General features: G+C 41.9%; 1 protein-coding gene across 1 annotated transcript in view; it reads left to right on the top strand.

Annotated features, from left to right (window-relative positions):
* The window catches only part of LOC126213444 (zinc finger protein 492-like), an 82,405-nt gene that overhangs the window by 29,027 nt on the left and 40,721 nt on the right, over positions 1 to 12,657 (top strand). The window contains exon 6 of the mRNA XM_049941189.1: positions 3,891 to 3,938. Within this exon, the coding sequence (XP_049797146.1) occupies positions 3,891 to 3,938 (48 nt within the window). The remainder of the gene's footprint in view (positions 1 to 3,890; positions 3,939 to 12,657) is intronic.

Here is a 12,657-nt window from a genome sequence, read left to right as displayed (position 1 = left end):
AGAATGGTTCCAGACCCAAACAGAGGAAGCTAGGGTAAAATATAAGGAAAGCAAGAAAGCGGCACAGACCATAGTAAGGGCGGAGAAGAAGAAGTGGATGGAAAAATGGACAAGAATGTTAGAAGAGGACAGTGAAGGGAACAAAAAAGTACTTTACACCATGGTAAGAAATAAGAGGAACAACAGAAGCGAGTGCCTGAGGATCATGGATAATAATGGAAGAGTTGTGGAGGAAATGCATGAGCTCAAAAAGATTTGGAAGGAGTACTTTGAAGATCTGTTGAATGCCGCCAAGCGGGTAACTAACAGCGATGGAGAGCCTAAGGCAGCAGACGATTATAATAGTGGGGAAATTGATGATCTAACTTGGAATGAAGTGGAAGAAGCCATAAAGAGGATGAAAGGGGGCAAGGCACCAGGTTGGGACGAAGTAACAGTGGATATGATACGAGCAGCAGGAGAAGTAGGAACCCAGTGGCTATACAGAGTGCTGAGGGTGGTGTGGAAGGAGAACAGAATTCCTGAGGATTGGAAGAAAGGAATTATAGTCCCGATCTTCAAGAAAGGGGATAAAAGGAGATGTGAGAACTACAGAGGAATCACCCTGCTATGCCACTGCGGAAAAATCTATGAAAAGATCCTGGAGAAGAGAATAAGAAGCAGTATTGAAAGTAGACTGCAAGAGGAGCAGTACGGTTTCAGACCGGGAAGAACAACAACGGACCTCATATTTGCGGTAAGGCAACTGCAGGAAAGGTACTATGAGTACGGGAAGGACTTAATCATGGCCTTTTTGGATATTGAGAAGGCGTATGACAGTATCTGTAGGGACAAGCTCTGGGATGTGCTGAACGCAAAAGGGATAGATGAAGAGATAACACGAAAAGTCAGAAAAATGTATGAGGGAAGTGAGAGTTGTGTGAAAGTGGGGAGGGAACGTACTGCATGGTTCAAGCTGGAAAATGGGCTGCAACAGGGAAGTGCACTTTCGCCTTTATTGTTTATTATTGTTATGGATGAAATCCTACAGCAAGTATCAGATGCAATTGGAGATCATAAAATGAAAGCAGTGCTTTTTGCCGATGACCTGATGTTATGGGGAAATTGCGAGAAGGAGGTGCAAGAGCAGTTAGATGCATGGGAGGCAATGGCATCACAATATGGAATGCATTTCTCTGCAAAGAAAAGTGAAATAATCGTCACAACAAGGAAGAAGAATAGGCCAAATGTGGATATAACTTGTGGAGGGGAAAAACTACAAGTGGTAGAGAACTTCAAGTACCTGGGAAGCGTGATTGAAAGTAAGGGGGGAAACGCAATGGAAATAAATGAAAGGTGCAGAAAAGCAGGGCAGTTCTACAAATGCATTAGGGGGCTTATTTGGAGCAAGGAGGTGCCACAGAAATCCAAGGGAATTATATACCGAACCTACTTTGTCCCCATATTGGCATACGGAAGTGAGACATGGGTAATACACAAAAGCGACAAAAGTAGAATACAGGCTAGTGAAATGAAGTTCCAGAGGAGCAGGTTGGGTGTAACAAGACGAGACAGATTGCAAAATGTGTATGTGAGGGAAAGACTAAAGGAGGAACCAGTACAGGACAGGATAGAAAAATCAAGACTGCAGTGGTATGGACACATGAAGAGAATGGATGAGGGAATAATTCCAAAGAGGATGTTTGATCTGCAACTGGAGGGGAAGAGGCCCAGAGGAAGACCAAGAGATAGATGGGTGAAGGGAGTGAAGGAATGTGTGATGAGAAGAGGAGAGAACTGGACGAAGGTGGAAGAGGGGGAATGGTGGAAAGACAGAACACGATGGAGAGGCTTTTGTTCCCGACAGACCCAGCCAGTGGCTGGAAACTGTCCAAGATGATGATGATATGCCCTCTAGTGTTGTGGGTAACTCTGAAATATTTCTGTTTGCTGATGACACTAGCTTGGTAGTAAAGGATGTTGTGTTCAACATTGGCTTGGTTTCAAGTAGTGCAGTTCTTGACATAAGTTCATGGCTTGTAGAAAATAAACTAATGCTAAATCACAATAAAACTCAGTTTTTACCATTTTTAGCACACAATTCAACAAAACCTGATGTTTTAATTTCACAGAATGGGCTTATGATTAATCAAACTGAACAGTTCAAATTTATAGGTGTTCAGATAGATAATAAACTGTTGTGGAAAGCCCACGTTCAGGATCTTGTTCAAAGACTTAATGCTGCCATTTTTACTATTTGAAAGGTATCTGAAGTAAGTGATTGTTCAACACGAAAATTAGTGTTCTTTGCTTATTTTCATTTGCTTATGTCATATGGTATTATATTTTGGGGTAACGTTTCCCATTCTATAAGTGTATTTTTGGCTTAGAAACAAGCAGTTTGGGCAATAAGTGGTCTAAGTTCACAAACCTCTTGTCGAGCCCTGTTCGTGACTCAGGGTATTTTGACATTGACCGTACTATCATTTCTTGTTAGCAGTATTAGCTTATTCGCAAGAATAAACAACTGTCACTCAGTTAATACTCGGCAGAAATGAAATCTGCATTTGGATCAGACTTCCTTCACTCATGTGGAGAAAGGTGTGCAGTATACTGCTGCATCCGTTTTGAATAAGTTACCAGTCAAGTTCAAAAATCTTAGCAGTAATCCACCCACTTTCAAATCAAAACTGGAGTTTCCTCATGGGTCACTCCTTCTATTCTGTTGAGGAGTTCCTTGAAAAAGTAAGCTGATTCCTATTGTATTGTTGATTGTGTTTACTTAAACTAATGGACTGACTTTTTTTCTTGGGTTCCTAACATCTGCATCTACATCCATACTCGGCAAGCCACCTGACGGTGTGTGGCGGAGGGTACCTTGAGTACCTCTATCAGTTCTCCCTTCTATTCCAGTCTCATATTGTTCGTGGAAAGGAGGATTGTCGGTATGCCTCTGTTATTATGTGTATGTTGTAATTTCATGTAATGACATGTTCCATGACCTTGGAGATTTGCTCCTATGGAACGTGATGTGTAAACAAATAAATAAATAAATAAAATCGACAAACTGTAGATTTTATTTCTTCTCCCTGAACTTTAATTCACGAACTAAATTTTTCCTTGGTTTCTTTTACTGCTTGCTCAATGTTCAGTTATAAAAACATGGGTATAAGCTACAACTTGATCACACTTACTTCTCAACTACTGTCTTCCTTTCATATCCTTTAACATTTAGAACACCAAAATGGTTTCTGAACAAGTTGCAAATAAGTTTTGTTCCCTGTGTTTTTTCTGTGCTACCTTCAAAATTTCAAAGAGTGTGTTCCAGTCAGCATTGTCAAAAGCTCACCATACATCTAAATGCCCTATAAACAGGGGCTAGCCTTTCTTACCTGTTGAGTTAAGTTGTGAGGTCAGTATTTCTTCATGTGTTCCTACATTTCTCCAGAAACCAAAATTAATGTTGCCAAAGTTGGCTTCTGTCAGTCACTTCATTTGTGTGTAAATCATTCATGACAGTATTTTGCAATAACGACTTCTTAAGCTGATGGTTCAGGATATTCACACGTCAGCTCCTGCTTTCTTTGGACCTGGAATAATCACATTCTTATTAAATTCTGAGAATATTTTGTTTATTTCATATATGTTACATGCTAAATAGTTTTTTCCTCATGAATGGATGAATGAATGAATAAATAAAAACACTGAGCTTATACTTTAAGAGAAGTGTGTGATCTTGAGTCATGTTTTAGTTTGGTGCATGCCATTAGTGTATTCTCCTCATCCTCTTAAAGAAAAGCACTTTATACAATAATTCATATGAGAGATTCCTAATGTTGTGAATTTAGCGTGTGCATGTACTGCATGTTGAACAATAGTAATGAATCTCTTACATTATTTCTTTGTTACAGATGTTCAGCAATCCCGAATATGATCCTGTGGGAGTTAAGATGGAGGAGGTAAGCTACTGCTATGTCTTAAGGTCTTTTAAGTCTTTCTTTTCTCGGGATATATCTCTTGTCTAGTTTCTGTGTGCACTTAGTGGAACCTCAAATTCCAGAGGAGGAGGGTGTAGTATTCACAAGGAAAAACACATTCAGCTTTAGGTGCTGCATTTTTTATACAGCAGGTGGATACTTGGGGAAACACAAAATTCATACTGCTAATCCATTGTTAGTTGTGAGACATGGGAATGTCAAATAGATTACAGATGAAAGGGTAGTTTTATTGTACATGATTTCTGCAGGGAAATAGGGCTTCTTGCTTTTTGGAACCATAAACCCAAGTTCTGAACTTATGTACTCACCATTGTAGTTTGTATTGGAAAATGTTCAGACGTCTTTGAAACGAAAGAAAGTCTCAACTCCCCTACTTGGCAGATTAGAGGACGACATGACTGAGAAGTAAATGTACTTCTTCATCTCTGATTTCGCACAAATTTATGATACATGCAGGGCTTGGCCAGAAATGAGAATGACAGAAGTGGGAACTCCAGATGCCCAAAGATGTAGAAGGAATAGTATTTTGGTGCAGGTCGGGTAAGGCATGGGCCATTTATATTAGTATAGTTTATAGGGAGTGGTTGGCACAGTGAAAAGAATACAAAACAATAATCTGAAGGTTATATGTAAATTGAAGGTCAAGGGGGGTGGAAATGAAAGGAAAGGGGAGCGATAATTGCTGTCAGCTACGTTGGGACATTATGCAGAATCGGCGATGACAAGTGAAAGTATGTACCAGACTGTGATTCAAACATGGGATCTCCTACTTACAAGGCAGATGCGATAAACACTGCACCATCTGGGACACAGTGTTACCACAACTGCACGGACTATCTTGGCTCGCCTCACAGCCGATCCACACTCCCATCGAGTGCCACCTATCCTCAGCCCCTGTCCATTTTCTCCATATTTACTCATCTGAGATTCCCACAGGAGGTAGGACATACTTGTGCATCCACATTGAAGTAGCTGGATTCATTGCCTAGCTAGGCCTATAAAATTATATGAATGTGTGGTGTCTGCTCTTTTGGACATGGACAGGAGCTGTGGGTAGGTGGTGCTCGATGGGAGTGTGGATCAGCTGAGGGGCAAGCCAAGATAGTCCATGCAGTTATGTCCTGGATGGTGCAGTGGTTATTGAACCTGCCTAGTAAGCAGGAGATCCAGGTACACATGTTCACTCCGTAATGTCCCAATGCAGCCGATAGCTGTGATCGATTCCCTTTCCTTCCCTTTATTCCCTCTCCACCTTTAATTTACATATGATTTATAAGAGGTGCAGATTCTGTGTCATGTCTGTTGTTTCGGAGATGTCAAAAATGGTAGACAACCAACATTCATGTAGTCTGAAGGTTGTTAGGTCAAGCCCTATGTGAATGATTCTTTTAATCTTCTAACAATATTGTGAAAGTTGCTACTCACCATATAGCAGAGATGCTGAGTCACAGATAGGAACAACAAAAAGCCTGTCACAAATATAGCTTTCATCCAGTAAGGCCTTTCTCAGAGTTAAATGACAATCATACACATATATATACTTGTGCAAATGCAACTCGCACACACATGACTGCAGTGTCAGGCAACTGAGGCCACACTGTGAGTAGCAGCACCAGTGCATGATGGGAATGGTGACTGGGTGGGGGTGAGGAGGAGGTTGGTGCGGGGATGGGGAGAAATAGTGGGGTAGGGGTGGCGGAGGTAGAGGGTGACATCCTGTTGGGGAGCACACAGGATTGAGGTGGAAAGAGGGTAGGGCAGCCATGTGCAGTTGGGAGGTTAGACGAAGGGCAGTGGAGAGATGGGGAGGGGAATGCAGAAAAGAGGAAATGTAAAATGATGGTGTGATAGAGAAATGAGGGCCGTGTAATGCTGGAATGGGATCAGAGAATGGACTGGATGGGAGAGGACAATGACTTACTAAGGTTGAGGCCAGGATGTTATGGGAACATAGGAGATCTTACAGGGAAAGTTCCCACCTGCGAATTCAGAAAAACTGGCACAGGCTGTGAAGCAGTCATTGAAATAAAGTATGTCCTGTTTGGCAGCACGCTCAGGAACAGGGTGGCCCATTTGTTTGTTGGCCACAGTTTATTCGGTGGTCATTCATGTGGACAGACAGCTTGCTGGTTGTCATGCCCCCATAGAATACAAGACAGTGGTTGCACCTTAGCTTGTAGACTGCTTGACTTGTTTCACAGGTAGCCCTGCCTTTGATGGGATAGGTGATATTTGTGACTGGATTGGAGGTAGGTGGTGGTGGGAGGATGCATAGGACAGGTCTTACATCTATGTCTATTACAGGGGTATGAGCCACGAGGTTAAGGGGTTAGAAGAAGGGGTTGTGTAGGGATGGATGAGTAAATTGTGTAGGTTTGGTGGATGGTGGAATACCACGGGGATGGATGAAAATATTCTGTAGGTTTGGTGGATGGCAGAATACCCATGGTATTCTGGCCAAATTGCTCTTAAACAGTGGGAAGTAAGAAGGTGCTTAAAACATCAGTGTACGCCTGGTCTGCGATAGTACCATGCAAAACAACATGGGCTTCAAGCCCCCTCCATGAAAAACACGACCACGCCATATCACCACTGCCTCCGAATTTTACTGTTGGCACTACACGTTCTATCAGATTATGTTCACTGGGTATTCACCATACCCACACCCTGCCATCAGATTGCCACATTGTGTACTGTGATTTGTTACTCCACAAAATGTTTTTCCACTGTTCAGTCGTTGAATGTTTACACTCCTTACATCAAGCGAGGCATTGTTTGGTATTTACTGGTGTGATGTGTGGCTTATGAGCAGCCGCTTGACCATGCAATCCAAGTTTTCTCACCTCCTGCATAATTATCACAGTACTTACAGTGGATCCTGATGCAGTTTGGTACTCCTGTGTGATTATATGGATAGGTGTCTGCCTATTATACATTACGAATCTCTTCTACTACTGGAGGTATCTGTCAGTCAACAGATGATGTTGGCCTGTACACTTTTGTGCTGTAAGTGTCCCTTCACATTTCCACTTCACTATCACTTTGGAAACAGTGGCACTAGGGATGTTTAGGAGTTTTGAATCTTGTGTACAGACGTATGACACAAGTGACACCCAATCATCTGGCCACGTTCAAAGTCTGTGAGTTCTGCAGAGTGCCCCATTCTGCTCTCTGATGATGTATAATGTTTACTGAAGTTGCTGATATGGAGACCATGGCAGTAGATGGCACCACAATCCACCTAATATGAAAAATGTATGTTTTCGGGGATGTCTCTATACTTTTGATCAGATAGTGTGCTGCCTTACCCTCTTTCCACCTCAGTGCTGTATGCTACCCAACAGCACATCACTGTCTGCCACCACTATGCTACTATCCCTCTCCCTCACTACCCCAGCCTCCTCCTTACCCCCCACCCAGCTGCCGCTCACTTCATGATGCACAGATGCTGCTGCTTGCAGTGTGGCCTCAGTTGGCTGAGACTCCAGTCATGTGTGTAGGAGTTATGTTGGTACAAGTGTGTATGTGTGTGTTTGTTGTCTATAATTTTGATAAAGGCCTCACTGGTTGAAAGCTATATTTGTGACAGTCTTTTTGTTTCTCCTATATGCGACTCAGCATCTCTGCTATATGGTGCACAGCAACTGCTCTTTTCACCATATTGTTCCATTCTGTCCTGGATTTTCCATTGTTTGATCTTTTAATCTTTTTATTTTCAATTTTTATATTACACTGCAAATAAACTGAAATAATGTCCAGTGTATTAGTGTACTGTATTTATTAATATTTCATAAAGGACAAGAAAAAGAGAGGCAGAGGAAAATTTGAGAGTGCAAATAAATTTACAAGAACGGATTGTACTTAGTGTCCACAAGGACTTTGTATATAACTTTGGATTGTAATTAAAGTGTAGAGAACTTATTCAGTTCCATTGTGACCAATTTCTACAGGAAGGGAACAGAAGTCAGACCTTGTACAATGTCTGAAATGAAGAGTTTCATCGACCTTCTTATATACACTTCAGTATTCAAATTGATTAACTAAGACATATGTTCTCTCTTTTGTATTGATGGGACTGTCCATGCTATTTTCCGTATCACTATATCTTCAGCATTATTTGCTGTAATTCTCACCTGCTTGAGATTTGACAACCCTGATGACATGGAGTTACGTAAGGTTTCTGATCCAGCAGCTGCTATAACAAACATTCTACATAAATTCAACGAAAATTTGCAGCGATCCTATATTTTTGGGGTTAATGCTACAGTTGATGAAATGCTAATCGGTTTCAGAGGACACTGTAAATTCAAAATGTATATTCCATCTAAACCGGCGAAGTATGGCCTGAAGCTTCAATGCCTAGCTGACTCCAGGACTAACTACATCTTCAACACCTATCTCTACTGTGGAAAAGGTACTGATGGAGTAGGACCTTCCCCAGATGAGAAGAAATATGCCATTATCACTCAGGCTGTCCTCAGATTGTGCAAGCCAATAGCACATGCTAACTGAAACAGCACTGCTGATAACTGGTATGTGTCAATTGAACTTGCAGATGTGCTACAGAAAAATGATTTGACCACAGTGGGAACAATGCGGAAGAACCGAAAGGAAATTCCTGCATCTTTCTTGCCTTCCTGTAGGCGTGAAGTTGGAACAACGCTGTATGGATTTACCAAACACATCACGCTCATTTTGCATGTACCTAAGAAAGGAAGAGCAGTAAATCTTATATCAACAATGCATCACTCCATAGAAGATGACGTGGAAAGTAAAAAAAAAAAAAAAACCTTTAATAATAGCCCACTATAACAACACAAAGGGTGCTGTTGATACTGTAGACGAAAAGTGTGTCAAATATTGTTAAAGTTGCCGCACACAACGTGGAACCATGGCCGTGGTTTTCCATATTCTTGACATGAGTGTTGTCAGTGCATATATTGTTCATCAGTCATTCAAGGAAAGAACTGTGCTTACCAGGATGAACTTCATGAAAGCCCTAGCGAAAGAACTAATCGAACATTCACTGCATGAAAGGCTAGTGAATAAATGCCTCCCATGAGAATTGAGGTTTTCTATCGTTGGAGTTCTAGGAACTGAAGTACATCTCCATGAAGAGCTGGAAAAGGAGGACAAACTACCTAGGGATGGAAGGAAGCCATGTCGCATTTGTCCACCAAAAAAGAAGAGAAAGACAAGTTACTTGTGTCGCAAGTGCAAGGTCCCAATTTGTTTGGAATGCTCTTGTAAGGTGTGTCCGCAGTGCGTGTAAGGTGGTGCGTAATGTAGCCGCTTTCAGTAGTGCAGATTTTTTCTGTTTCATTTGCTGTCAAGAATACTCATTAAATTTAACACCGGTGGTACTTGATCAACATTAACCTGCAACAACCAAGTTTCAAGTAAAGAACTACACTTAGATAGTTGGATATTTGTCCATTACTGTAAATTTCAATGAGAATTTAGAGTGCAATATGAATAAGTCTTTTTCACAGCACCGAAACAATATTTTGTTCATAATTTACCATTTATGTATAATTGAAGAATAAGTATGTAGTACTAAATTCAAAAAGTAGCACTAGATTGGTGATTTTTACTTATTTTTCCCACCTTCTGAATGCAGTCCACGGGACTGCATGACTGTAGTTGCGTGAGAAGTACTCAAGACTGTGATTAGGGGCTAAGAGCATCTGCTCCTGGGCGAAAGGTACTCTAGTGAATACCAGAAGGACTTGTGGCAAAAAAACTAGGGCCTAAGAGCCTGAGGTATGCACTGGTTGTGCAGTACGGTGGTTAGACTTGGAATCTCCTATGGAGCCATAGTGTCGTGGGAGAAGGTAGAACAGCAGGTTGCAGCTAAGAAGCTTGCTAAGGTGCAGAGACTGGACTGCTTCGCTATAACAGGCAGAATTAGTAGCATGCCAACTGCTGGGATTGAAGCCGTGCTGGACATGCCTCCATTACACCTTTGGGTGTGAGTTTAATCTCTTGGCTGTTAAAGCCCAGGATTACAGAGCTTCTTTCAAAACACGGCTTTGGCATCATTAACTTGCCATGTTTTTACTTATCGACCTTGGACCAGTATTCTATGTGCTGTCTTCTAAGCCAGTTCTGTAGTTCTAGTTTGATCATAGCCTTGGTGATTGTCAGGACAGGTTCCGGTCCAATGAATGGAGTCTGTGCCCCCAATTTGTCAGCTTGTTCATTGCCACCGATCCCTGAGTGGCCAAGGACCAACATTGGTTTTACCCAATCGCTTCCCCCTAGCTCCACCAGAGCCCTGTGACATTCTGCAATAATTTTAGATCTTGTTACAGGAGTTGCTAATGATTTAAGGTCTGTCTGGCTGTCTGAATAGATGTAGATGCTACGATCCTTCTAGTACCTATGTAGTTTTTCCTACACACACACACACACACACACACACACACACACACACACACACACACACACACACCCTGATTGCAGTAATTTCAGCTTGGAATACCAAGGCCAGTTGTCCTAGAGAGATGATGCCCTCCAGTCTTCGCTGAATTCCATATACCACGGCCCCAGCACCTTGGTCTGATTTCGACCAATCAGTGAACCAGACAATGTCCCCAGTATGGTGTCAAACTGTTTTTTATTACTGTTCCCAACTTCAAATTATTGTATTGTAAAGCTTGTTGAAGCAGTTGGGAGTTATTGTATAGTTGGCCGGCAGTTCCCCAGCCATTCCTATATTTGCCTCACTCACTATATTAGTGTGTGGGTCTGGATATCTCAGTGAGATCCAGTTTTGAGTCTGTATGCACCAGCTACTTCCCAAAGGTTTAGTGGAGGCATGTCCAGCATGGCTTCCACCCCAGTGGTTGGTGTGCTACTAATTCTGCCTCTTGTGATGAAGCAGGCCAGGCTCAGCACCTTAGCAAGCTTCTTAGCGGCAACCTGCTGTTCTACCTTCTTCCAGGACACCACGGCCTTATAGGAGATCCTAAGTCTAACCACTGTGCTGTATATCCAGTGCATACCTCAGGGTCTTAGGCCATAGTTTTTTTGCCAAAAGTCCTTCTGGTACTCACTAGAGTACCTTTCGCCCTGGAGCAGATGCTCTTAATGTGAGGGGTCCATATTAGTTCCTCATCTAAGGGTAACCCCTAGATTTTTCACTATCCCCTTCACAGATTGAGTTTCATCGTAAAGCTTTAGATTCCAACTTCAGTGTTGGATATGCTTCTTCATGATTGATACCACAACAGTCTTCATAGGATTAACCCTTAGGTTCTATTTAATGCACTGGTCTTGCACAATGTCCAGTGCACCTTGTGCCATATTCCTAACTGTGTCAGTAAATTTGCCAAGTATTACTATGACAAGGTCATCTGTGTATCCTTCACAAAATCATTGCCTGGAATCTAGTTTCTCAATGAGTTTGTTCACCACTAGATTCCACAATGAAGTGGGCAAAACTCTTCCTTGTGGAGAATCTCTAGTGGTGTTAATTACCATCTTTTCATTCATCACGGTGGCTTCTACCCTCCTCCTACTAAGCATGGCCTTAGTCCACCTACATATAGTGGTCACTAGGTCATGCATCTCTCCTGCCCTAATCATGGAATCAACGGTTGTCTTACAAAAAGTTCCCTCAATGTCCAGGAAGATGGAGTGGGCTCTTTCTTGAAAGCAAAGGGCTTTCTCCACCCTCACAACAAATTGACAGAAAGCTTTCTCTGGTGATTTACCTGGTTGATGTGTGTGTTGGTTTGAATATAGATGAGCCATAGTTAGCCTCCTCTCCCCAAAATGTACATTAACCAGACTGATTGATCTCATTTCCTTGGGCCTGTTATGATCAGTTTTCCCTGGCTTTAGAATAAAGACAACTGTCACTGCCCTCCAGGCATTGGGAATGACTCCCGCTGCTAGGCTAACCCTGAATAACCTGCACAGCGCTTTTACAAGATTCTCTCCTGCTTGTTTCAAGAGAGCTGGAAAGATTCCATCGGGGCCAGGTGACTTGACCACTTACAATGTTCCCACTGCCCATTGGATTTTACTGAAATCGACACACGCCTTGGCAGGTCGCAGTCCTCTCTTTGAGTGGCTGAGAACCATTGTCTTTCAGTGGTCGCATTCTGGCCTATGTTATCCGCCAGAGCATATTGAAGAAAATGAATTTTGAGGAGCAGTTCCAGTGTCTCACATGCTGTTTTTATATTTTCCCCATCCTCCTTCCTCAACGTACCTTCTGGATTAGTTCGTACCCTAGTGAGGAGTTTGTGAAGCCTGGCTTGAATTAAGCACCTCCCCATGCTTGTCACTTTAAAACCTTATGAAATATTCTAAGATAAATATTACATTAAATATTGGTGGAAACATAATAAAATGCCATCATGAAACTGTTAAAATAAGTAAACACAAAGGAATATTTGTATACAAACAAATGCGTCTTATCAGGTTAGATCATAATTTCCTGCTTATTTACATGGTGCTTTATGCTACTATGTAGCACATACGAAGTTTGAATTCAACCAATTGAACTGAACATATCTTGTTCACACTGCATAATAGTTAATTTTCCAAAAACGTGCGAACACATACTGACCAAGGATAAAGGTAAGGGTGTAGTGTAAAATATACTGTCTTTTGGTGTATGGAATTGTGGAGTGCATTTAGCTCTCGTCAAATTAATTGAGTAGTTTTA

This window comes from Schistocerca nitens, chromosome 11, assembly GCF_023898315.1.
Source record: "Schistocerca nitens isolate TAMUIC-IGC-003100 chromosome 11, iqSchNite1.1, whole genome shotgun sequence".
NCBI classification, from domain to species: Eukaryota; Metazoa; Arthropoda; class Insecta; order Orthoptera; family Acrididae; genus Schistocerca; species Schistocerca nitens.
The sequence above is the reverse complement of the archived record's forward strand: the minus strand, read 5'-3'. Positions and strand labels throughout refer to the sequence as shown.